Source organism: Gadus macrocephalus, chromosome 4, assembly GCF_031168955.1.
Source record: "Gadus macrocephalus chromosome 4, ASM3116895v1".
NCBI classification, from domain to species: domain Eukaryota; kingdom Metazoa; phylum Chordata; class Actinopteri; order Gadiformes; family Gadidae; genus Gadus; species Gadus macrocephalus.
Window position 1 is genome coordinate 1,028,252 of NC_082385.1, and position 27,248 is coordinate 1,055,499.

A 27,248-nucleotide genomic window follows, 5' to 3' on the forward strand; every position below is an offset into this window, starting at 1 on the left:
GCGCCTATTGGCTGCAGAGGTCTGACGCGTGGATGGGTACAATCTTCTGCCGCAGCGTCTTCGCGTTTGCTGCCTCCATCAAGCGGTTCTCAAACGTCATACGCTTTGGAATATGGATTAGATGATTAAAACCACAGTTAAAATATAACCATTGAAAAGGTTTTAGCTATAAACCTAATGAAAGAGATAATGAAAACTTTCCGTTTTACGCAAACTTTGTAAACCGACACTTACTATAAAAAGAAGAACGTTTATCATTATCAGCCTCCATCTCTGTCCTTAATGTGTAGTATGAAAGCTTCACTCAGTGGCCGAGGTCAACCTTGCATAACCGATTTTTAATCTCAATGTGGTTCCACCTAGATAAATAAAGGTTTCAAAGAAAATAAGCACTTATGATAGGATAGGTGATGATAGCACACACACACACACACACACACACACACACACACACACACACACACACACACACACACACACACACACACACACACACACACACACACACACACACACACACACGCACGCACGCACACACACACACACACACACACACACACACACACACACACACACACACACACACACACACACACACACACACACACACACACACACACACACACACACACACACACACACACACACACACACACCCAAGCAGAAACACACGGAAGGTGGAGGTGAGGGTGGAGTGTGTGTCTGAGAAACGATGAGTGGTCCAGTAAAATCAGTAAAAAAAAAACAGTAGTAGGATGACACGACAGTGTGTCCGTTTCTCTCTCGCTCTCCCTAACTGTAGGGACAATGTATTTCCACCATGGGGAGCACTTATCCCTTTTTTAATCATAGCCCATATTCTTCTGTCTTGAAGGGAACTGTTAAATGATCCCTTTCCCCTTTCCCCTCATTGGGTTAACATTGACTAATTAAAATAATAATTGGGACCGTAAAAACAAACAAACAACAAACAAAAACAAAAAAGAAAGGCGTGGACTGACTAATTTAGAAGTGCTAATTCAAAACCCCTGCTTTTAAGATTGATGGTTGACCGCTGTGCCGTGAAGACTACAGGTATTCATAATCATAACATCCCAACATATCACTTTGGTTTGTTAAGTTGAAGCATGCCGCATTTCACCATCACCAACCAACACTTCATCTAAAATGCGGATGCTGCCTTCGACTGTTGAACAATCTGAGTCACACTCTGCCAGCCTCACGCCGAGCCAAACCTGTCATGTTGCAGAGCCCGCTGGAGGAAAACACTTTGGGGGTTCTGGAAGGAGCACAAGCGTTCGTCACGCCACATTCTGCTGCCTAGAAACGGTTGATCATTTGTAATTGAATTTTGGACGGACTGCGTGATGAGGAATGGCATTTGATGTCACGTGGTGTTGCTCTATCGACGGGAAAGTTGTAATTGATGGGCACTGTGCAGTCTGAGTGTGCCATAATATAAATTACCGTGGAATGATGAAGAGGTATGCTCCCGGTGGATGTCAGAAATTCCTTTTTTGTTGATTATTTTTCTTGCATAGCATTTTGATCCCTCACAGCATGGTTCAGTTGTGGGGTCTTTCCCTGGAACCGTTGAAAAATGACGTTATATCAAATAAAATATGCCATATATAACAAATACCAACACACTTAGTTATAAAACATATTATAATATAGGCTACCAGATTAATTTGAGACTAGTCTAGCACATTTTACTTTAAGGTTTCATTCCACGAGAAACCGTTTAATCTTGTTCCTTTCGAAATACGGTTCCAGGTCTTTCAAAGTCAGGAGTCTGCACCACAGACTCAAGACTCACCTGTTCAGAGTTCACCTGGACTCTGCACCAGAGACTCAAGACTCACCTGTTCAGAGTTCACCTGGACTCTGCACCAGAGACTCAAGACTCACCTGTTCAGAGTTCACCCGGACTCTGTATAGCCACCCCTCCCACACCTCTTACGCACTTATCGTATGTTGTACGTCCTGGCACTTAAGAATAACTTAGTATTGTGTAGCATCTTATCCTGGCTATCTCTGTTGTATACGGGGAATGGGTTAACCTAGTGATTGTCAGTGCTTGTCACTTGGTTCTATGAACATCCTTACTGTACCGACAGAGATATATTGTTGTTTCTCTTTCCCCTGACTAATGGACGTATTGTAAGTCTCTCTGGATCAAAGCGTTTGATAACCGAGGTGAACGGAGACTCCACTGTTGTGTTGTGACGAGTTGGAGGAAATGTCTCCAGAGGACTGAGCTCATGGTCCTCCAGGCCACCAGTGAGAGGAACGGACTGAAGACTGGGTCCAGGTCAGGGGGCGGGACCCCTCAGAGACCCGGGACTGAAGACTGGGTCCAGGTCAGGGGGCAGGACCCCTCAGAGACCTGGGACTGAAGACTGGGTCCAGGACCCCTCAGAGACCTGGGACTGAAGACTGGGTCCAGGTCAGGACCCCTTAGAGACCTTCTAGGACCCCAGGGCCTGGAAGGACATTCCAGGTGTGCTGCTCAGACAACAGAAAGCTCTGGAGAAACATATGCTACGCTTGGAGGAATTCAAGTGAAGAAACGGGAAGAATCATGGACTGAACAGAGAACATTCAGTAGATCCACTGAGTTGATTATCAACATTTTTTTATTTTATTGAATGGATTACATTTATTTCAATCATATGTTGTGGCAATTCCTTTACCAGATATTGCCTCTAAGGCAGATAATAATAGTACAAACAACGATACATCCCAACATGCATCAACAAACGATAGAATAGGCATACAAAGCAATAATCCGAGGCCACCGATGGGAGTTCGCCCTGCGTCTCTCTAAAGGTTTGCAAGGAGAAGTCCACTGCACGGCTAAAGGCAGGAGTTCTACACTTCTGTCGGGTTTCTGAGGGCAGAGGTCCCCCAATAAACCAAAAGCCCTTGTTAACCAGATGGTAATCTATTGATTGAAGCTCCTCAGGATGTCATAAAGGGTGCCTTATGGACAGTGTTGTGCCTGAACGCGTTCATTGAACGATAGTTCATGAACTCGTTCATATTTTCGGCGAACGTGAACTGAACGTACGGTATTACTGCCTGATTAACGTTACTGTGAACTCGTTCATTCTGGTGTCTGTGAACGGCACGCTCACTCGGTTTAACTTCGTTCAATTGGGGGGTTATTTGTTTATCAAAACGGCGGATGCGCGGGCAGAATGAGAACATTTGTTTGACCGGTTGCCATGGTTATCTCCATGTGGTTAATTTGCAGTTGCGGTGTTGTCAGCTTATTGTTACATTAAACTGTAATCAGAAAATGCGGTTATATGCTATAGACCCTATAGTGTCTGTGGTGTAAAGGCTGGGACGAATTAAAAATTATAAATATGTACACTTTATGTTGAAAGTATAGACCGTCGCGATTCCCATTGAAACGAATGGCGCGGTGATTATTCTTCAAAACGAGATCTGTTAAATTGTGAAAAATGAATCAAACTGTAATCAGACAACGCGGTTATATGCTATAGACACTAGAGTATCTGTGGTATAAAGGCTGAGACGAATTTTCGAATTATAAATATGTACAATCCAGAACGTTAGCTCTCTGGTTCGATCAGCGGACTAGAATACCTCCTAGAATCATTGCTTGTTGGCCTAACCCTAACCCTTACAAAATGCGCTAAATGTGCAATAAAACACGATAGAAACTGTATTTCGCTACGATGCTTGATTCAGCCACTCTATTTCATCCTAGACAAACCACAAAGCGGGCTCAATATTCAAAATACCGGAAAAAAAAAATAGCTCACAGCAACATATTGAAAGAAAGAACTGAACTGTTTAACTGAACTAGTTCATTTTTAAAGTTTGTGAACTGAACTTTGAACTAGTTCACGTAGAAAATTAACTTCCCAACACTGCTTATGGAACCCTTTGCCTCTTGACGCTCCCCAGGGGGTCAAGAAAACAGGCCCAAACCAACAAAAGGCAGCACGGGAACGGAACGTGAAAACAGACATTCATCACACGAAACACAAAGGTTTACATTTTAGACGACCCTCAAGAAGAGCAGGGTGGCAAGACCATTCACGGAATAATAAACTTAGCCTAACTTCATCAAGAAAAACGTAACAACGTGTAGATTTTCAATCACACGTATCAATAAAAAACAAACAAGATAAAAAAATAATAATGAAAAGAAAAGCATGAGAAATCATTAAACAAAAACGATGCTCAAATTATTTCAAAAATAAGTAAAATCATATTACATATAATTGATATATTAATGATGGCTAGCATTATGAATATAATGAATGAATATATGTAACCGGCCTCATTCAAGCAGCCTCCATTATGTGACGACGGAGAAGTAGGACACAGGGTTGATCTCCACACGAACCCTTTTATTTTCTCTGTGTCACACAGAAACAGTAGGGGGCGCAACCACCGTCAGATTCACTTGTGGAAACCAATTATTCGGTTGACGTCAGACCACCGCAAGCATTTATAATATAAACGTTTACAAAATCTCAATAAAAAACACAGAAATAAAACATACAAAGAAACCCCTAATGGGAAATGTACATACAGTGAGCCACCTGTGTCACACAGAAACAGTAGGGGGCGCAACCGCCGTCAGATTCACTTGTGGAAACCAATTATTCGGTTGACGTCAGACCACCGCAAGCATTTATAATATAAACGTTTACAAAATCTCAATAAAAAACACAGAAATAAAACATACAAAGAAACCCCTAATGGGAAATGTACATACAGTGAGCCACCTGTGTCACACAGAAACAGTAGGGGGCGCAACCGCCGTCAGATTAGCTTGTGGAAACCTGGTCGGATGAGATATATCAACGGGCATCCCACAAATCAGCTGACACTACCCCCCACCCTCGCAATGTACATTGTCATCCATCGTATAAAACACATTTCAATGACAGTATGGCGGCAATATGTACAATTAAACAGAATAATATCAACATATGACACAGGAGCCACGAGGAGTGCGACTTACCAATTATTCGGTTGACGTTAGACAACCGGACGTTGCGTCAACCGGCGTTACAGACAGCGCGAAGTTCGAAGACTTTTCAAAATAAAAACACAAACACCACAACGGGTAATACAATAAAACTAAACCAATAAATGAATTGGGGCGGAATCTATAACACAACATACAACACTTGTTACATATATAAAAAGCAAGTTAACATATAAAAAGTGAGATAGTTACGCGTTAATGCAAATTCATTTTAACGCGATTAATACAAAGTTATGCATTAACACACACTCTTTTTATTTATTTTTTTCATCCCTAACATACAGAGAGACAGAGACAGAGACAGAGACAGAGAGACAGAGAGACAGAGAGAGAGAGAGACTATAACTTACACAGAGACACTGAGGAACACCCCCCAAGCCCCCAGAACCCAAACGCAGGGAGGAGGTCCTCCTGGGTGAAGGAGGACCAGAAGGTGTGGAGGTGTGTCAGTGTGTCTGAGGACCCTCCTCCACCTGGGGACACTCTGTAGAAGGACAGAGAGCCAGCAGGCCGGTCCAGATACACTCCTACTCTGTTAGAGCCAGCAGGGCGGAGAGGTATGGGTGTTTCACTACCGTTGTAGCAGGCAGAGTAATGATCATCATCATCCCCATCACCACCATCTTCCTCATCATCACAACCATCACAACAATAAAGACTCCATGACATGTTGTTCTTTCCAAGCTCGCTGTCATCACCCTTTCCTCTCCTTGTGATTCCTCTGTATGTCACTCCTATCTCAACCCATCCTTCCCACTCTACCTCCCAGTAACAGCGGCCAGTCAGAGCCTCTCTACCCAACACCTGGAGCCGGGAGTCAAATCTCTCTGGGTGATCCGGATACGACTGGTCCTCTCCAACCAGCGTCACCTCCCTGTTGTCCTCACACAGAGAGAGTTCTCTGTAGGCCGTGTTGGGGTCCAGTGTGAGTTCACAGGCATCTGAGGGAGAACCAGACATGGTGAGCTGCTGAACCGCTCTTCATCATCATCATCATCATCATCATCATCATCCTCATCACTAGTACTGTTCTCTTGCATTCTTCTTTTTCTTCCTGCTTCACGTTCATCTACTCTACAAACATTAACATAGAAAGAATACAGCTTACATAGCTACTCTAGTGGACTAGTGTGCTATAGCTTTGGAAATAGTAGTCCATATTGTTTATGAGATAATTTAAGTTAAACGTAAATGTAAATCCCATGTGTGTGTGAGTGGCTTTCACAGTCAAAACATTTAAGCCTAGAAAAATTTATAATCTACTCCCGTAATATTTACACTCTGGCTCAGAGGCGGGTCTACGTCCAGTTACGCCCCGGGGGGTTGTATCATGCCCTTACGCACATCAGCGGGGGTTTCATTCCGTCTGTGCACGGCACTTTCTCAACGAGCAGGTGTGCGCCTGCAGCCAGAGGGGGCGCCAAAATACCAATTCCCCACACAATGTTGTTTTTTTTACTGCTCGTGGCGCCCCCCCATGTGATTTGGCGCCCCCCACAAATATGGCGCCCAGGCGGCTGCCTGGTTCGCCCGTGCCTAAAGCCACCACTGCTCTAGTTCCTCTGGAATATCTCAGCTATAGTCAACATACTTTTCAAGATATTAGACTTTGAAAGGTTCCATTACACAGGCATTGTAATCCACCTGTGTAAGCAGACTGAACCAGCTGAGCTCACATACAGGCTGGGAACTAACTGTTGGTACCACAGACCTGGTTCATACATGCTATACATAGACATGTACGTACACATACGTACAGACACCTACACAAAAATACTAGACATACATAAACACAGGGAAACATCACTACACATGCATAGGCCTATTCAGAAATCCACATGTGAATGAGCGGATGTCACCTCCTGCTGTGTGGATGGACTTTCCATCTCAATAGTGAGTGTGTGATGTGATGAATCAAACAGACACTTACACTTCTTTAGAGCTCGTCGCAGCCTCCACACTCCACTGTGCTCCAGACTGGGGGGGAATCAAAAGCAATTTTTACACTTTTGAATATGACCGTCTTATGCACACCTTGTTTCCGGCATGGACCGCGCGTTTACACTGCCCGAGGTAAATTGCCTGCTTGAGCTAGCACCCCATTTAACCTCCCGGACCCTACACACATTGGCGGTTTCATTACGATGTAAATGCGATTAGACGGCTACGCGGCTCCAGGGGCGGGACTTGGGTAGAGGTGTCGCTGCGTTGTCTCTACAACAGAGACAACGCAGCGATATCAACATGAGCAGTTCTAACTGGAGAGACGGTGAAATCCGCGAGCTGCTGATCATGTGAGAGAAGGTAATGCAATCACATTAAACGAAGATGGGGAAAGAGAGAAAGACACAGAGGAAGTTTCCCTACAAGGCTTTTGTCGGGATAAGAAACAAGTGGTCAGCAAATTTATTTATATATTTTTTTTTTAAAGTCTATTTAATGCTAAAAAAACATAAACATTCGTAGTATGCAAATTATTCGAGGTCTACTCTCCGTGTGTAGCCCCGCCTTCTCCAGTGAACCAAGAAAACCCACTCCGTGAGGACGGGGGTTTTACCCCCTCGGTTTCACACAGGCATGGCAGTGAAATTGCCGGGCGTGCCAAGCCGCGACTGAACTGGCTTGGCATTGTAAAAAGGCCTACAGTAAGAGCAGTATGTTGAAACATTCACCTTCATCATCTGCCGTCTCATCACGTTCTACACGAGTTATAGCTGCCTTTTCAAACCACTTCATCTAGCAGCGGCTTGAATCCTTGTAGGAGACTTTGTCCCTGAGAGGTGAGCTGTCCTCTCCATACCTGAGAGTGTCCAGTCTCCAGCGTGGATCCTCCAGTCTAGCAGAGAGCAGCGCAGCTCCAGAGTCTCCTGGGTGATTGTAGCTCAGGTCCAGCTCACTCAGATGGGAGGGGTTGGAGCTCAGAGCTGAGACCAGAGAAGCACAGCCTTCCTTTGTGACCAGGCAGCCAGACAATCTACACACACACACACACACACACACACACACACACACACACACACACACACACACACACACACACACACACACACACACACACACACACACACACACACACACACACACACACACACACACACACACACACACACACGTGAGAAATATAACCGGGGTTAAATCTGTTCAATGTCCTCTGTTGTGAATCTTGTGGAGTAACATTTTGACATTGGGTCAAACTGACCTGAGCGTTTCCAGTGTACAGTGTGGACTCCCCAGTCCAGCAGAGAGCAGCTTGACTCCTGAATCCTGCAGATCATTGGTGCTCAGGTCCAGCTCTCTCAGACTAGAGGAGTCCGAGCTGAGAACTGAGGCCAGAGCTCTACAGCATCTCTTTGACAGATGACAGCAATTCAGCCTTCACACAAACAATAAACACAACATGTTAAGAACTGTAATGGCAGCTGTATTTAAAATTTGTTATCAGACATGTTTTATTAGTTTTACTAAATTTCAGTACAGTAGATCTTCAAAATATGACTTATTTAGAGGTCAAATAACTAAAACTAATGAAAATGTCCCTAAAAAGAGCCGGCTGTAAGAGAAAACTGTTATTAAACTTAGACAGTAAAGTACACTTTACTGTCTCTAACCACATGATTATGAGTAGAATAGAATGTAATAAAACATCTCATCTTTTAACTCGAGGTTGTGCCCGTCCGCGGGTTTGGTGACAGAGCGGTCTGACAGCACAGCACTGTTGCTCTGTCAGCCGCCCAAACATTCCATACATGGAATTCCATCGGGTCTTGCAGCACTGTATAATTGCATGTTCTTTGACGGACATCTGCGTTTGCTTCACAGCGAGTGCTTGCGTAGCAGTTGGGCTGTGATGAAAATGCGCAACCAGTTTGCTGCACGCTCCGATCATGCGCTCCAGGACCTGGACAGCCTTGAACACGTCATTAATAGCCAGTTGGAGCTATTAATGATCTATATAGTGATAGGTTACTGTCATATAAGATGTTGTGGTCAGGGATGTCCAGCAGTCGGTTGTCAGTGCGACATACATGGTTTGGTCGAGCAGGCGTTTAATTTTGGCTGAGCAAGCTTTATTACCCTAGAAGTAACTGTTTTCCTGCAGGGCATTGTGTAATCTGGCTCAAGAAAACTGATGAGCTTTTTAAATCCTTCATCCTCCCCCACTGACATCGGTTACATGTCAAGGGCAACCATTTCAGCAATGAAGTTGGTGATTGAGTCGCTCCGTCCCTTCTCACACTTCTTGCCTGCAAAATGCAGCATGGTCGTCTGTCGTGCCCCCGAACCGCTAGCACCGACGTTAGCCCCACCACCGGTCTCCGTTTCAGACCACCTTGTCGGATGTTTCCAGCGCAGGTGATTGTTCATCGACCCTGTGCTGTTTTTAAAAGCCAAATGTACACCACACAGTGTACATTTCGCTTGGTCTCCTTTCGCGTTTTTTTCCAAAAACCTCCACGCCGCACTTCGCTGTTTAGTGTTAGCTGCCATCGCAAGTCCAAAGTGAAACTTACGTGTTACATGACGTAATGCCCGGTGGTCAGTTACCCAACATTTATCTTGTGCATTTCTTAGAGCATTAACGTTGTCAAAGTGGGACAAATTGTAGTTTTATTAATCTCTAAATAAATAGTATGTGTTATTTTAGATCGAAGATTTTGATTTTTTTTTTTTGGGGGGGGGTTTTCGTTTACTGATTTTTCCTAAACGGTTATGATTTACTAACCGGTAACACGTGTACACGTGTACCCGTTCACACCCCTAGGTGCCACCAAATTAAAAAGTTAGTGGCAGCAGTAGAAAATGTGTCTTTAGCCCTGAGAGCACATATTCGGATATTCACATATTCATATTTATTTAGACCTGTTAACTTTCTGGAGGTAAATCTGTTCAATGTCCTCTGATGTGGATCTTGTTGTGTAACTGTTTGACCATTGGGTCAAACTGACCTGAGCGTTTCCAGTGTACAGTGTGGACTCCCCAGTCCAGCAGAGAGCAGCTTCACTCCTGAATCCTGCAGATCGTTGGTACTCAGATCCAGCTCTCTCAGACTAGAGGAGTTGGAGCTGAGAACTGAGGCCAGAGCTTCACAGCATGTCTCTGACAGATGACAGCCATTAAGCCTTCACAATAAACACAATATGTTAGGAACAGTGATTAATTTTTCTTTTTTTTAATTTGTCACAAGACATGTTTTATTAGTTTAACTAAATCTCAATGCAGTAGATCTTTAAAATATGACTTACTTAGAGGTCAGATAAGTAAAGATTTAAAATAACTCCTGAAAATGTCCCTAAAAAGAGCCAGTTCTAAGAAGCATCCGTTATTTAACTTTACTAAACAACTCTTAAGTCCAACCTACTGTCTGACTACATGGTTCTGAGCAGAATATGAATCTAATAAAACATACACCTTATACCATCATTAACAAACTGAATCCAACGTACACCTTTTACTCTTATGGCAACACAAATAGAGTGAGATGGAGGTCTTGTGTTTGATAAGATGAGTGGTAATGGCGCTGCGATGCACGCAGACTGCCAAGGTTTAGTTCAGTGCTGAGTTAAAGCGCGGCTGTATTGCTGCGCCGGTGTGATCGCTCTATTAGGAAACACGACCCACTTAAGTTCTCATGAAGACACTCTGCTTTGATCAGAAACTAAAACACTGGTTTGTACTTTGTGTAAAGTTTCAATGAAATGACACAGCAGCACTAGCGCTATTCAAGAGCATGTGAAGAAATGCACTATTCTGGACGACCCAGAGAAGAAGATAAATCCTTATTGGAGTATATTATCCAATCAGCAGCTGGTTATTATTAGTAGGTATTTGATTGAGAAGGAGGAGGAGGAGGAGGAGGATGAAGAGTTGGTTGGTGAGGAAAGAGATGTCGAGGCGCTGGCGTTAAAAAAAGAAAAAGACCCCCTATGCAATCAAAACATTAACAACTTATTAAAAGTGAGTGAATCTGTTCACATGAATGGAGACACGTCCATTCATTCTCACTTCTAATAAAGGGCTGCAACCACATTTGTTAGGGTGCCACCAAATTAAAAAGTAATTGGCACCAAATGTGTCTTGAGCCCTGAGAGAACATATTCTACGTATTTATTTAGACTCGTTAACATTCTGGAGGTATATCTGTTCAATGTCCTCTGACGTAGGACTTGTGGTGTAACGGTTTGAGATATTGAGTAAAACTGACCTGAGAGTTTCCAGTGTACAGTGTGGACTCCCCAGTCCAGCAGAGAGCAGCTTCACTCCTGAGTCCTGTAGAGCGTTGGTTCCCAGGTCCAGCTCTCTCAGACTAGAGGAGTTGGAGCTGAGAACTGAGGCCAGAGCTTCACAGCCTCTCTCTGACAGATGACAGCCATTCAGCCTTCACACACACAATAAACACAATATGTTAAGAAAGGTGATTAAAATGACCTACATCTTTTACTTTAAACTTAAAGGAGAAATCCGGTGTTTAGCATGATAACGAGTTGGGATGTTCGTTTGGGAGCAAAAAAGCGCATGTATGCATTCTTAAGTTGGCTTCTTTTGGCAGATTCTACCAAAACGCTTTAAACTTGGAACGATGGGGGCATGTGTTATGGTAAAAACTAAATCGCTATTGGTATATATGGTATATACAATACCATCAGTAGTTAACCCGTCGACACCATCTTGTCTTTAAGACTCGATAGGTCGACGACGAACATAGAGCTTGTGACATCCGTGAACAACACGCAAGCTCTGTGTTCGCCAATCTACTTATCGAGTCTTAAAGACAAGATGGCGTCAACGGGAGAACTACTGACGGTATTGTGTGTATATAATGTCATTTTAATAAACAATCTGTGCACTTACAAAGTTATCAATGCCTCATTTTATACTTTAAGACCCTTATTATACTACCAAAGATATAGTTATACAACTGCCAATAACGTAATAACTTTTTGCCAATAATGTAATAACTTTTTAGGTTATTTGCTGTTATTACGTTGAAAACGTAATAACTGAGCCAATAACGTAATAAATGAGGTATCACTATTTTATTTTCAATTTCTGGAGAGAAACTGTCACACAAAGGGTCACTGTAAGGTTAGATATTTAAGCGTGTGATGCAAGATGCAATAATAAGGCTAAGTGTGACAGTTTCTTGCTAGAAATTGAAAATAAAATCATCATATATTACATTATTGGCTCAGTTATTACATTTTCAAAATATTTTTTTTATATACAAGGCCAATAACGAAATAACCAGTCAATAACATGATAAGTTATTACATTATTGGCTCAAAAACGTTATTACTTTATTGGCAAGTTATTACGTCATTGGCTTTATTACATTTAAATTATTACGTTATTGGCAGTTATTACGTTATTGGCCGTTATTACGTTATTGGTTGCTACAACGTGTTAAAGGCTTTACTGAGATATGTTTTATCAATTGAACTACATTATATCCTATCCTCCCATTTTAATTGAATAATCTTTGTAACTTTTACTTTTAACTTAATTAAGTGATTGTCTTCATCTTTATTAGAAACGTGAGTAAGTGTTCTTTTTGTAATATATGTTATTAGTGAACCTACAGATATGTTTTGTTAGTTCTAACTTATGTATTCTACTATCAGGTATATTGTGTTGTGTATTGTCATACATTATTATGAGTGAACCTACAGAGATCTTTTGGAGGCTTTGATCACTGGCAGCAGCCTCAGAAGACCCTCCTCTGAAGCTGAGTATTCCTTCAGGTCAAACACGTCCAGCTCCTCTTCTGATGACAGTAAGATGAAGGCCAGAGCTGACCACTGAGCAGGAGAGACATGTGTTTCGAAGAGACTTCCTGATGTCAGGGACTGTTGGATCTCCTCTACTAGAGAACGGTCATTCAGCTCATTCAGACAGTGGAACAGATTGATGCTTCTCTCTGGAGAGAGATCTCCAGCAATCTTCTTCTTGATGTAAGACACTGTTTTCTTCTTGCCCCCTTCCGTCTGTCCCAACAGATATTCTTTAATCTGAGTGATTAGTGATCTACTCGCTTTCTGTCCCAACAGACATCGTAGGACAATCTGATTGGTCTCCAGAGAGAGGCCCAGTAGGAAGCGGAGAAACAAGTCCAGGTGTCCCTTCTCACTCTGTAAGGCCTTGTCCACAGCACTCTGGTAGAAGAGGTTGAGTTTATCTTCACCGGAGGTTGGCTGTTCTTCTGTGAGCAGATTGACCCCAGTGTTGATAAAGGACCAGAAGACATAAAGGGCAGCCAGAAACTCCTGGATGCTCAAATGGACAAAGCAGAACACCTTGTCCTGGTACAGCCCACACTCCTCTTTAAAGATCTGGGTGAACACTCCTGAGTACACTGAGGCTGCTCTGATATCGATGTCACACTCTGCCAGGTCTGCCTCGTAGAAGATCAGGTTGCCTTTCTCCAGCTGGTTAAAAGCCAGTTTTCCCAGAGAAAAAATTATCTCCCTGCTCTCTGAACTCCAGTGTGGATCTGTTTCAGATCTCCCAAGGTACTTCCTGTCCGCCTGCATGGACTGAACCCTCAGGAAGTGGCTGTACATCTGAGTCACGGTCTTGGGCATCTCTTCTCCTATCTGGTATGTTTTGAAGCAGTCCTCCAGAACTGTAGCAGTGATCCAACAGAAGACTGGGATGTGACACATGATGTGGAGGCTTCGTGATTTCTTGACGTGGGAGATGATTGTTCTGGCCAGCGACTCCTCTCTGAATCTCTTCCTGAAGTAGTCCTCCTTCTGTGGGTCGGTGAACCCTCTCACCTCTGTCACCTTGTCAACACACTCAGCAGGGATCTGGTTGGCTGCCGCAGGGCGTGTGGTTATCCAGATGCGAGCGGAGGGGAGCAGGTCGCCCCTGATGAGGTTTGTCAGCAGCACGTCTACCGAGGTGGACTTTGTGACATCAGTCCAGATCGGGTTGTTCTGGAAGTCCAGAGGAAGTCGACACTCATCCAGACCATCCAAGATGAAGACAACTTGGAACCGTTGGAATCTGCAGATTCCTGCTTCTTTGGTCTCGATGAAGAAGTGATGAAGCAGTTCCACCAAGCTAAACTCTCTCTCTTTCAGTAAATTCAGCTCTCTGAAAGTGAGGAGAAATGTGAAGTGTATGTCCTGGTTGGTTTTGCCTTCAGCCCAGTCCAGGGTGAACTTGTGTGTTAAGACAGTTTTACCAATGCCGGCCACTCCAGTTGTCATTATTGTCCTGATTGGTTTATCTTCTCCAGGTAAGGGTTTAAAGATGTCCTCACATCTGATTGGTGTTTCCTCCTTGGCTGGTTTCCTGGAGGATGTTTCAATCAGTCTGACCTCATGTTCCTTGTTGACCTCTCCACTGCCTCTCTCTGTGATGAAGAGCTCTGTGTAGAAGTCATTCAAATCGGTTTGCTGTCCTGCTTTAGCGATTCCCTCAAACACACACCTGAACTTCTTCCTCAAATGAGACTTGATTTTTTGTTTGCTATCGACAGCATCAGATACTAAAAGAGAGAACAACAGAAGACATCAGTTAGTGGAAGGTGACATCAGTTGAACCAGGTCAATATTTCCTATTAAATTATCAACTTTATGATATTTAGTGGCATGTTACACATGTTACAGATTCAAAATGTTCTGGACTATTTTGATATTTTCACAGCAGTATGATTGGTCTAATGATAGTGAATCAGTGTCAAGTGACTTGTTGTGCTGATATAACAAGATAGTGTTGCATCTCTTCAACTGAGTTATTCTGCTGTTGACCTGCATTATAATGCTTGATATTCTTTAACCTGATACCCCCACAATAACCCTAGATATCTGGATCAAACCACTTAGCCTGATACCCACACATAACCCTACATGTCTGGATCAAACAATTTAACTTGATACCCCTACAATAAGCGTACATATCTGGATCAAATCATTTAACCTGATACCCCCCGAATAAATATACATATCTGGATCAAACCATTAAACCTGAAGGTCTATTTCTACTTCTTTCTATCTCTTTATTCCGCACGAGTCTCCTCTTTTTCAGAAGGGCAGTGTATTCAGTTTCAAATAAAAGTTTCTTACAACTCTGTTTTCAAAATAAGAGTATTTTCTGTCTTCAAACTAAGAGTCTCTTACGGCCCCACAGTTTGTCGGCCAGTTCCTCCTGGTTCATCTCCATCAGGCAGAGCTTTGTGATGTCCACCACTCCCTCTGTGGCGCGCCTCCTCTGCTCCTCCTTCTGACCATTCACCTCCTCCTCCACCTCCTCCCTCTGACTCTCTGAGCATTGTGGGTAATCTGAGAAGAGCTCCCTCCAGAGCTTCTTCAGCTCTTTGTCAAGAAAAGCGTGTGCGTTCTCCTCAGCCCTCTGGAACAAAACAAACATCAAGGAGAACTTTACTCTGGACTAACTGAGGACATCAAATAGAGATTTGCTTTCTAATGTTCATGCAGAGCTGAAGTCAAATGTCTTGGTGGACATTTACACACCTTGATCAGCTCTATTTGATGCTGCTGTAGATACTGAGCACTGGTAACCTTTGACCTCTTCTGGTGTCTGTGGGGAACACACACACACACAAAAAAAACGGAAATATACAAAAATTATATTTGCCCAGTAGACATCAGTATCAGTAGAGTCTGATAACAACCAACTGGTCTGTTTTCATCGTCTGTTTGAAACCCCTACCTCTCCTCTCTGGATGGGCGTCCATCTTTAAAGTTAAGAGGTATATCCATAGACCAGTCACTCTCCATGGAGACACAGCTGGGTCCAGGGGAGTCTGCTCTCTGCTGCTGGACTCTTCTAGAAAAACAAGAACCAGGATTAATAGACGTTTGATAGAAGCTGTATCTTTATGATCTCTGATAAATCCTCACCTCTTCTCAATAGACTGATTTCCATCTTTAAAGTTAAGAGGTATATCCATAGACCAGCCACTCTTCAAAGAGACACAGCTGGGTCCAGGGGAGTCTGCTCTCTGCTGCTGGACTCTTCTAGAAAAACAAGAACCAGGATTTATGGAAGTTTGATAGAAGCTTTATCTTTGTGATCTCTGATAAATCCTCACCTCTTCTCAATAGACTGATTTCCATCTTTAAAGTTAAGAGGTATATCCATAGACCAGCCACTCTTCATGGAGACACAGCTGGGTCCAGGGGAGTCGGCTCTCTCCTGCTCCTCTCCTGAACCCCCCTCCTCTCTCTCCTCATCCATAGTAGACTGATACCTGGACACAAACACAACTCCATATTGTTTCTGTGGATTCTGCTTGAGTACCGAACGGGAAATTACTGCAGTGAAGACTTCCTATCCTTCTCCTGTCTAGATCTACACACTCAATCACTCTCTATGTCTAGAGCTACACACTCTATCACTCTCTATGTCTAGAGCTACACACTCTATCACTATCTATGTCTAGAGCTACAAGCTCTATCACTATCTATGTCTAGATCTACACACTCCATCACTCTCTATGTCTAGATCCACACTATCACTCTTTATCGATTCAAAATCACAAATATAAATCATGTTCAATATTTATGATCCGATGTCTTGTAGTGTGTGTGGAGGGGGAGTCTGTCTGTCTGTCTGTCTGTCTGTCTGTCTGTCTGTCTGTCTGTCTGTCTGTCTGTCTGTCTGTCTGTCTGTCTGTCTGTCTGTCTGCGAGCTGTCTATCTGCGTGCTGTCTATCTGTCTGCTGCTTCTCTGTCTGTCTGCGAGCTGTCTGTCTGCCTGTCCCTATTCCATTGCACTGTGGATCTTATTTCTTCTATTTTAATGTCTGAATCATTTCTCCACTGGAACAAAGTTCTGTCACTTTATCAACCAACATTACCAACCCCACCCACACTCGTGCTACATTGCTTAAATAAAAAATTAGCCCATTTCTGTGCCGTTTTGTTTTCTTATAAGAAGATTTCCCTATGAGGCTGTTTTATTATGAGGCAGATTCAGCCCACTGTTTTAAGCAATAAGAGGCTGGTTAGATTAGAAAGAACATTAAATGTAGGCTACAAGACGTGGCATTTTATCATGGACAAAAATCATGTGAACAACATATGCATAATCATCAATAATCAAGTGAATAACAGTTAACTATCAAACCAAGTTGCCGTTCTCGGTTTGTGTTAATTATAAACTACTTTATGGAGAAACCAACAAGTTGATGATTGAACTATTCATGCAAGTCAGTCGTGTGAATAATAGCATTTAGGCTGTGTATTTGGCAATTCAACGTAATACATTTAACTTAATTATCAGCTCTCCCTATGTATTTTAATGAAATAATATTACAATCAGTGGCGTAATATCGACGGTGCAACCGGTGCACTGCACTGGGGCCCAGACGGCGTCAGGGGCCCATGGAGGAAGAAAAAAAAGATATTGCCCAGGGCGGCAAATGTGTCGGGGGCGCCCTCTGGTGGCGCCCTTAATTAATTAACTAAATTATACAAAACCCTCAACGCAGTCTTGTCGATGGGCACAAAATAAACATTTGCACCCGGGCATATCACCATGATGTTACGCCACTGATTATAATCGATGTATATTATATAGTTATATTATAATCTATGTATATTATAACTTCTATAGGCTATATAATATAGATAACCGTATTACATTCTACTGTGGGTTTTACGCATAGATAAAAATAAAGGAAGGTAGATTCAGCCCACTGTTTTAAGCAATAAGAGGCTGGTTAGATTAGAAAGAACATTAAATGTAGGCTACAAGACGTGGCATTTTATCATGGACAAAAATCATGTGAACAACATATGTATAATCATCAATAATCAAGTGAATAACAGTTAACTATCAAACCAAGTTGCCGTTCTCTGTTTGTGTTAATTATAAACTACTTTATGGAGAAACCAACAAGTTGATGATTGAACTATTCATGCAAGTCAGTCGTGTGAATAATAGCATTTAGGCTGTGTATTTGGCAATTCAACGTAATACATTTAACTTAATTATCAGCTCTCCCTATGTATTTTAATGAAATAATATTACAATCAGTGGCGTAATATCGACGGTGCAACCGGTGCACTGCACTGGGGCCCAGACGGCGTCAGGGGCCCATGGAGGAAGAAAAAAAAGATATTGCCCAGGGCGGCAAATGTGTCGGGGGCGCCCTCTGGTGGCGCCCTTAATTAATTAACTAAATTATACAAAACCCTCAACGCAGTCTTGTCGATGGGCACAAAATAAACATTTGCACCCGGGCATATCACCATGATGTTACGCCACTGATTATAATCGATGTATATTATATAGTTATATTATAATCTATGTATATTATAACTTATATAGGCTATATAATATAGATAACCGTATTACATTCTACTGTGGGTTTTACGCATAGATAAAAATAAAATGCTAAATAAAATCGATGTAGCATCCGGGCAGACCTCAGTTATTCAAACTGCGCGTCGCGGTCTTAGTTTGACTCGTCATTTCCTTTAACCAAAAAAGGACATTGATCTGGATACGCCATGCGTGCTGCAGCCAGGTGGCGAAATTGCAATAAAGCGCGCAATAACCTTCTTCCTTTTCCGGGTGCTAGTGGGCAGGGGGAGTCAAACGTAATTAGAGTACACGTTGAGCCTCTGCGTGCTGCAGCCAGTGCTTACTCGTTCCATCGCTCTCTCCAAAGTGCCTCTGTGATACGAGCATAGCAGCTCGTGGGCGAGCTTTTTGTGTACGCGCGCTTCCTTCGCCCTTCGGGTAATTTCGGACGGGGGCGGGGACTAGGGGAAACACATCTCGACATGATCTCGACGGGGAAACAGATCTCGACACAACACCGGAGCCTCGGAGGCGGGACTTATTCTTCAGAGATTAGACCAAAACTTTACCAAATAAAGTGAGACGAAAGCGAATCCAATTCTGTCACCTTTTCAAAAACAACACGTCAATTTACGTCACAATACCAGTTACCTAAAGACAATGTAAACGGTAGTAAACTGGTTGTCGATTATTATGTACCAGTAACCTAAAGACCAGAGGCGTCGTCAGCCCCTTTTTACTGGGGCACGTGCCCCAGTAAAAGTCTCCAGTGCCCCAGTAAAATTCCATTGATCATTATTAAATTCATCTGCAGAAGCGCCGCTCTCGCTATGGAATCGGCAGGATTCATCAAGTGCATCTCCTGCTGCCTCGGGAGTCTTCAGTCGAGCCTGCCTCTTACCAGCCAATCAAAAAACGAAAGGGGCTACATAAAAGCCAATCAGAAAATAGCCCTATTGTATCTGGGTAAGATTTAACGCAACAACCAATGAAAAAAATCAGTTATTTACGGATTCGTCCACGTGACTCTTCTGAAAGTGTGTAAAGTATGACCAAGTGTTTCTTTCTGTTCAATAGTCTAGATAGAACTTTATCAATCCCCTGTAGGAGAAATTTGTTAATAAAACAATAATGGTAAAAAAAATAAGGAATCTCCCACTTCCGGCTTCCATGAAAGAGAACCATACTAATTCACACAATAGCGTTGATGCAAATCTAGCATTAAAGGTTAATTTAAGGAAGTTCTCTCCAGTCACGCTGAAACTAGTTTGCTAGTAGTAGCGCTTTAATTTGCAGTGTAAGAGAATTCTGGGAAATCTGAATGCTGACAAAATTCTCAGAATTCTGACACTGCAATTTATTTGCACGCTACGACTAGTGAACTACTTTAAAAAAAAAACTAGACTCTGCGACCAGGCGACAAATGACTGGTGAGAACCTTCTTAAATGAACCTTTAATGCTGGATTTAATTATCAGAATTCGGATTTTATCCAAGTATTCTGACATTATTATCAGAATGCTGAATTTTATCTCACAATTCAGAGTTTATTAGCCTATTCGATTTCTGAATTAAAATTCTTGTGATGAATAATCAACATTTGTACAGTCGATGTGCAGCACTTTAATTCCCGTCAACTATGTTTTCTAACACCAGCATTTCCACAACTATGCTCATGTTCGTGACTGCTATACAAAACCATTTATAGTGCATCTATTTTTCTGCTGGGTAGTGATAGTCGCCCTAAATGCAGCTTTAATTTGGGCTCTGATTCTGAATAAATGCCGCTGCTGAACTGTGTGAATAAATGAAGGGAACTGAAATCTAAAGAAGACACGTGGTTTTGATGTACCGTGAATTCCAGCTGAAAGTGGAACATTGCTGCCATCAGGGGAAATTAATGTAACCTAGGCATATTGTAAGTAGCTTTCAATTCCTTGTTTTTTTGTTGATCATGTTTCGTTGGAAACCACGGGAGCTGGAAAAAGCCCAGAGTAACTCATCTCCTTTTTTAACGTTACAACAAATTCACAACTTGTTTTACACAAACAATGACAACTTGATTGCTGTTAAAGAATGTTGCCCACATAATTAGCACCAGTTTTCAATACTGAGCGTCTGTAGCCTGTAGTTTTATAGCACACACACACACACACACACACACACACACACACACACACACACACACACACACACACACACACACACACACACACACACACACACACACACACACACACACACACACACACACACACGCGGAAAATGAATAATGAATGAAAAATTGTCTGTCTTCAAAACTTGAGGAAGTTTTAGACAAAAACTTCCTTAACACAAAAAAGGAAATTATGGATATACAGGGTGTTTTTAACATACTGGATCCAACAATGATCCCAACATTGACACAGATAATTCAGATCATTGCACTCACAATTCCTGTAAACAGTTGTAGTTGTGAGCGATCTTTCAGTGTGTCGAGAAGGCTCCACACCTGGCTTAGGTCAACCATGGGGCAAGGAAGGCTTCACCAACTTTCTCTTTTGTCCATTGAAAAGGAGCAACTATGCAAAGTGAGTCAAAGCCACGTTATTGACCGCTTTGCCACCATGAAGGCGCGGCGATACAGCTTAATAGTGAAAAAATAATCATTTAAAAAGGCTCTATGCAGTAGTGTATGGCCTTATTTAGTTTAATTTAAGAGCTTTGATGGTTCTATAACATTTTCCAGGTTGATTGGTGGCAATGAGCCACCTCACCTTAAGTCAGAAATTCTATTAGTTTTAAACCTTGTTTCTTGCCTTTTTAGTACATGTCGTTCTGGCAAAATTATGCTGTTTCCACACAGCTTCTAAATAAATATAGATGTGTAGACTTCTCCTGATAAAGAGGTGAAGGTCATAAAGAGACTTTTTGTTTATTTGTCAGTTACCTTATTTGTAAATCTTTGAGATGTGTATGTGTTTAAATAAATATAATTGTACGGTACTCATGAATCCATCTTTGCGTCTTTACCTTTACCAGTGCTTTAATATAGCCTACAGTATGACAGTGACAACAATTTTGAAGCTCGTACATACCCTTCTGTATCCATATATTTCATATTGTGCACAAGTAAAAAAAAAATTTTTGGCAGTTGGGGGCCTGTGCCCCAGTAAAACTCTAGGTCTAGCAACGCCCCTGCTAAAGACAATATAAACGGTAGTAAACTGTCGGCCTACCTTTTCTCTTCTACTCTGGGTTAAAAATGCGCCCAGACGGTATACAGGTTTGAAAATATAGATGCATTGGGAGAAACGGAGGAACGAAAGCCTCCTCGCTGCGACGGAGCGTCCAGAATGAGGAAACGGGGAGGAGGAGCCAACCCTGTGGACTCGGTTGATTACTCGGTTGATTACTTATTGAAACTTTAGGCAGCACACAGTCACCCACACATTTAATTCTTTATTTGAATCCACCAATCACACACACACACACACACACACACACACACACACACACACACACACACACACACACACACACACACACACACACACACACACACACACACACACACACACACACACACACACACACACACACACACTCCCCTAGGTAAACACACAGGTGGGCGAAGGCTATCAAAACAGCTGCCGGCACGTCCCACAAATGAACACATTTTCCGTGCTGTTAGAGGCAAGACGCTCGCTCGCCCACCGAGCGCGGGGACTCGTGTGTGTACATGAACGGAACACACACACACGCACACGCACACACACACACTATAGGATCACTGAGCCAACTGTAAAGTCAGCCTTAATAGTGTAACGACCTGTGTTCTCATTGTGTTCGTTCCCTTCCGGGTTCGTACGGGGGATTCTGGGGGCGCATGTTGTCGTTGTTATTGTTGTTGTTCTGGGTCCGTTGCTAGTTTTGGCGTTTGTGAATGATCAGTGGGGTTAATGGGTTGGGATTGTTCATTGTTGTGTGTTGTTCTGTTTTGTGTCGTTGTTGCCACCGTCACCGAGAATGACTTGTGTGTTAGTTAGCTGTACTGTTCTATGTACGTGTCCGGGGTTAATAAAAAGGTGGTTTCTGTCGTCAAGCGGTGTATGAGGCGCAGAACCACTATTGACCAAAAGCCTGACTCCCTGTTCTTCCTGGCCGGCGCTACAATAGAATATATATTATCTATATATTAGTACCGTTTAATAATAGCCTGTGTGTATACTATCCCTATATTACTGCATGTCAACGCAGATCAACACGTGTTTAATAATGTCATTGCATATGCTTATTGCATGTTGTTACATCACACTATCAATAAGCTGTTATAGATTCATCAGTCAGCTGTTATCCTGCTCTAAACCACCACACTAACAATAACCTGTTATAACTTTATATCAGTCAGCTGTTATTCTGCTCTAAACCATTACACTGACAATAACCTGTTATAACTTTAGATAAGGTTAGATTGATATTTAAATGTCCCATCACATCAATAAGGTCTGTATTCTCTAACAGTCATCAGTGTGTTGAAAAGCTGAGGTTGAAATGACAACAGCTGGTGCAACAGGCTGACTTAATAATTATGTGTCCTATTATATTAACATATCCTGGCCATATTCAGGGTCTTAATCAAACCTCTGTTTTAATTTCATGAGCACCAAAGCCTTGTAATAAACCATATCTATAGTGACCCACAGAAGGGGGTCGTTTGGTATTTACAGAATACAGACTGTTTAACCCAACCAATATATTGCTAAATGATTCACACATTCAACATGAATAGGTAACGTCTGCTAAAACACATGACAGCTCTTTCAATGTAGCCACATCAATATTGTCAGCTGATCTCTCAGTGCTTCTGTTGACATGTGAATACTGTTTGTTGCAGGAAGTTACATAACATTGTCTGATGGTAAATGCTGGTCATTCCTGATCATGTGAATGCAATGTCTTGACAAACTACTCCACGAGACCAGCTGAACCTAAACTACAACCTCGTTCCTCGAACCCCGCCTCCCAAAATCAACGGAACGAGCTGCACATTATGTTTCTCATTTAATTTTTTATTGAATTAACTAACTTGAAAACTATATATTTATTACTATAAATATAAATAAATGTCTTGTAGGCCTACTGTATAGAAAAACATTGCTTCTGTATTTAATCACTCATACTTTACTGTTATTTAAACAAGCAATGTCTTATGAAGAAGGTAGTAGTAGTAGAAATAAATATTACAACAACAATAATTATAAAATACATTGTTTTTTCTATTGCGTGGTTAAAGGGGGTTAGGTATGGTGTAACGTTATAAAAGTATAAATACAAGGGACAAAACGGAGGTTGAAGTGTTCCCAAAACAAGTAAGTCAGAGAAAAGGTTTGAAAAGTGGAATTCGAGAGAGATCAAGGAGAGGGCTCCTAACTGCGCGGAGGACGAGGACGCAGCCTCGAACAATGAGGAGCTGTGGCGCACTTGGAAGTCGACCAGTGAGAATCGAAACTCACAACACTCTGTCACGTGCTTTCAGGGAAATCGAAGCCTAGCTTTCTGAAACGCGAACGCGCACACACACACACACACACACACACACACACACACACACACACACACACACACACACACACACACACACACACACACACACACACACACACACACACACACACACACACACACACACACACACACACACACACACACACACACACACACACGCACACACACACACACACACACACACGGTCCTATTGAATTTCTACTGAATTGTTAACGTCAGTCGCAGTAGAGTCAAGACAATCGCATAATCTTCCTTTTTGTTGTCGGATTATTTGCGCAAGGAGGAAGCAGTTGTCTCGATCCAACCCGACCGGTTTCAACGTTTTTGACGATAAACACAGACCCGCCTCGCCCAGTGCTACGGGCGATAACGACAGCTGAGCTACAATCTTCCTCTGACAGAAAGTGTGATCGACTCCAAACCCGAAGCACAACTAATGTTTTCACCAGCGAGTTTTTTTCTGTCATCTAATTACAGTTTTTTTCAATTGCTTGAACACATTTTGCAAAACTTGGCTCACTGTGTCAAAACTCAACACACAAGCAAATAAGACACAAGACTGAGAAATATACCTCTATGTCAAATTGAAACTCTTCTATCGAAACCTTACAATCCTTCGTCAAAATGTCATTCTGATGACAAAATGTTACACACTTGTATCATATGAATACACTTTCAGATCAGCAGCAACACACTAGTCTACTTTATATAAAACACTGCAGTCTTCCATATTCACTGTTTTTATTCAGTTCAACAGCGGGCACGCTTTCACAAAAACCAAAAATTGAATACTGTAGCCTACATTGCAATATGTAACGACCCTCATTTCCAGGCATCCATGAATAAAGATTCAGAGACCGGGATTCCTCCGTAACATTTAATCCTGCATTCACAATATAACAAATCCCAATGTGACTGCGTGAATCGCCAACAGGGTTTCCCTAGTTCTCAGGAACGGGTCAACACACTGGATGACGCAGTCATTTCACCTACATACATACACATTACATCAACAACATTCTCAAGCTATTTACATTAGGAAATTATCACGTACCTGTTTTGTTCTTCATTTCAATAAAGAATCTTTGTTTAGCACTTGTCATTTATTATAAAGACGGAGCATCTTACATGCGACTTCACTGTATGAACTCAGTACTAAATCCCGTCTGTATTAACAGTAATCACTCATTAGTAGAACCGGTACCGACACCTTGTGGTAACATGTGGAACTACAGATATCACCACATCCCCCTTTCTCTGAAGCATGAAAAACTAAATGCATCACAAGTGTCAGTAATTACCTTACAACTTTTCCATTAAACTGCATGGACTTCTTTTCTCATTATAGGTAGTCAACAAACATCATAACTCATTCTTGGTATTTAGTTATGTAAGAAAAACACAATGGCTAATTAATTACTGTAACTAAACTCAAACATTAATGCCATAACACATAACACATTAACTCATTTCCTTTTTTTTTTTTTTTTTTCAGGTCAAGTCTCTCAGGTTTCTTGATATGTCTTGCGGATCTTCTTATCAGCATTTCACCTGGAAGAGAAGTATTGGTTAGATTATCAGTGTCTGTGTCTGTGTTGCAGTGTGCATTATGTGTGGAGATTGACTCGGACTCAGCTTGGGTTTGACTGAGCTCTTGGTCTGGAACAGTCTCTGGTGTTGCTGGTGTTTTCAGGAGACTGCGCCGGTTTCGCCTGATGATCTGTCCTTCTGGTGTTTTCACAGTGTAGGACTGTGGAGCGACCTCTTGAAGAACAGTAGCTTTCGTCGTCCATCCTTCAGGACTTTCAATCCTGACTGCGTCGTCCCTGGACAGTGGTGGAAGCGGCTTTGCTGTTCTGTCATAGAAATTCTTTTGTTTCATTTTCTGATGTTTCAGCTTTTGTTCCAGCTTTGGGCGTTTCTTTTGCTTTGCAGAGGTTGGAAGTGTTGTTCGAAGCTTTCTATTCATCAGCAGCTCAGCAGGTGACAGTCCGCATTCCAGAGGTGATGCTCTGTAGCTCAGTAGAGCTAGGTAAGGATCGGAAGCACTGTCTGCAGCCTTTTTCAACAGCTGCTTCAGGATGTGAACGCCTTTCTCTGCTTTGCCATTAGACTGTGCATACAGTGGGCTAGATGTGACATGCTTGAAATCATAGACTTTTGCGAAGTCTTGCCACTCTTTGCTACTGAAGCATGGTCCATTGTCACTCATTACTGTATGCGGAATGCCATGTCTGGCGAAGATGGACTTGGCATGTGTAATGACACAGTTGGATGATGTGCTTGAGAGTAATGCCATCTCAGGGTAATTTGAGAAATAGTCAATTACTACCAAGTAATCCTTTCCTTTCAGGTGGAACAAGTCCATTCCTACTTTGTGCCAAGGTGTTGTTGTCACATCAGTTACCGTCATTGGCTCTTTTGTTTGTTTGTTTCTGTATTTCAGGCATGTCTCGCATTTGCCTGTCATGTTGTTAATGTCTTTGTTAAGTCCTGGCCAGTATACTGTGTCTCTTGCCCTTCTTTTACATTTTTCGACACCCAAGTGTCCTTCATGAATTCTCTGCAGTAGCTCTTCTCTAAGTGTGCGTGGAATGACTATTCTGTTTTGTTTTAACAACAGTCCATTGACTACACTCAGCTCACCTCTGACGTGGAAGAACTGTGGACAGGATCCTGCAGCCCATCCATTCCGCATGTTCTCCATGACGCGCTGTAGCTCTGGATCTTTCACCGTCTCGTCGATGATCTGCCGGGTCTTGGCGTCGGACACAGGAAGCGCTGCGGACACCGTGTTGACGTGCACCTGGACATCTTCTTCAGTCGTGCTCGCACAACCCTTGATAGGAGCTCTTGACAATGCATCGGCGAGAATGAGGTGCTTGCCTGGTGTGTAGATGAGTTCAATGTCATACCTCTGCATCTTCATCATCATGCGCTGTATCCGTGGTGACATTTCATTCAGGTTCTTTTTCATTATTGCAACGAGTGGACGATGGTCAGTCTCAACTGTGAAGGTGGGTAGGCCGTATATGTAGCTGTGAAACTTTTCAAGGCCAAACACTAATCCGAGACATTCTTTTTCAATTTGTGCATATCTGCACTCAGTCTCTGTCATTGACCTAGATGCATATGCTACAGGTTTCCAGTGCTCACCTTCGGCTTGTAGTAGTACTGCACCGATTCCATCTTTCGAAGCATCTGTCGACACCTTGATTCTTTTGGTTGGGTCGAAGAATGTCAGCACAGGTGTGGCAGTGAGTGCATCTTTGAGCTTTAGCCACTCGCGCTCATGGTTGGCTGTCCAGTTGAAGTTGTTTTCTTTGTGGAGGAGCTCACGCAGGTAAGTTGTTTTCGCTGAGAGATTGGGTATGAATTTCCCGAT

General features: G+C 42.5%; 1 protein-coding gene and 1 long non-coding RNA gene across 17 annotated transcripts; one reads left to right on the forward strand and one right to left on the reverse strand.

Annotated features, from left to right (window-relative positions):
- Positions 1 to 5,226: 5,226 nt before the first annotated feature.
- Positions 5,227 to 23,727, reverse strand: LOC132454887 (NACHT, LRR and PYD domains-containing protein 12-like). 16 transcript variants are annotated; one of them, XM_060048460.1, is made up of 14 exons: positions 21,534 to 21,653; positions 18,886 to 18,923; positions 16,098 to 16,256; positions 15,907 to 16,023; positions 15,716 to 15,832; positions 15,517 to 15,583; positions 15,163 to 15,394; positions 12,704 to 14,531; positions 11,241 to 11,414; positions 9,985 to 10,158; positions 8,238 to 8,411; positions 7,839 to 8,012; positions 6,969 to 7,015; positions 5,227 to 5,979 (listed from the first exon to the last, which is right to left on the reverse strand). In XM_060048460.1, the coding sequence occupies exons 3-14, from the start codon at positions 16,241 to 16,243 to the stop codon at positions 5,378 to 5,380; spliced, it is 3,852 nt and encodes a 1,283-aa protein (XP_059904443.1). In that variant the 5' UTR covers positions 16,244 to 16,256; positions 18,886 to 18,923; positions 21,534 to 21,653; the 3' UTR covers positions 5,227 to 5,377. The 16 variants fall into 16 exon arrangements, with proteins under 16 accessions (XP_059904443.1, XP_059904442.1, XP_059904446.1 ...); XM_060048459.1 differs by lacking the exons at positions 18,886 to 18,923; positions 21,534 to 21,653 and adding an exon at positions 23,630 to 23,727; XM_060048463.1 differs by lacking the exon at positions 18,886 to 18,923 and having other exon boundaries at positions 15,716 to 15,829; positions 15,907 to 16,020; positions 21,534 to 21,680.
- Positions 18,893 to 22,435, forward strand: LOC132454931 (uncharacterized). Its single transcript, XR_009525037.1, has 2 exons — positions 18,893 to 19,011; positions 21,485 to 22,435. It is a non-coding gene; the product is annotated as an uncharacterized LOC132454931 (long non-coding RNA).
- Positions 23,728 to 27,248: the final 3,521 nt, after the last annotated feature.

Bases quoted from the DNA above. Each gene is read 5' to 3' on its own strand.
- LOC132454887 (XM_060048459.1), bottom strand. From the start codon at position 16,243: ATGGATGAGGAGAGAGAGGAGGGGGGTTCAGGAGAGGAGCAGGAGAGA. The intron at 16,024-16,097 runs GTGAGGATTTAT...TTGTTTTTCTAG, and splicing joins AATCAGTCTATTGAGAAGAG to AAGAGTCCAGCAGCAGAGAG. The intron at 10,159-11,240 runs GTCAGTTTTACT...TTTATTGTGAAG, and splicing joins TGTACACTGGAAACTCTCAG to GCTTAATGGCTGTCATCTGT.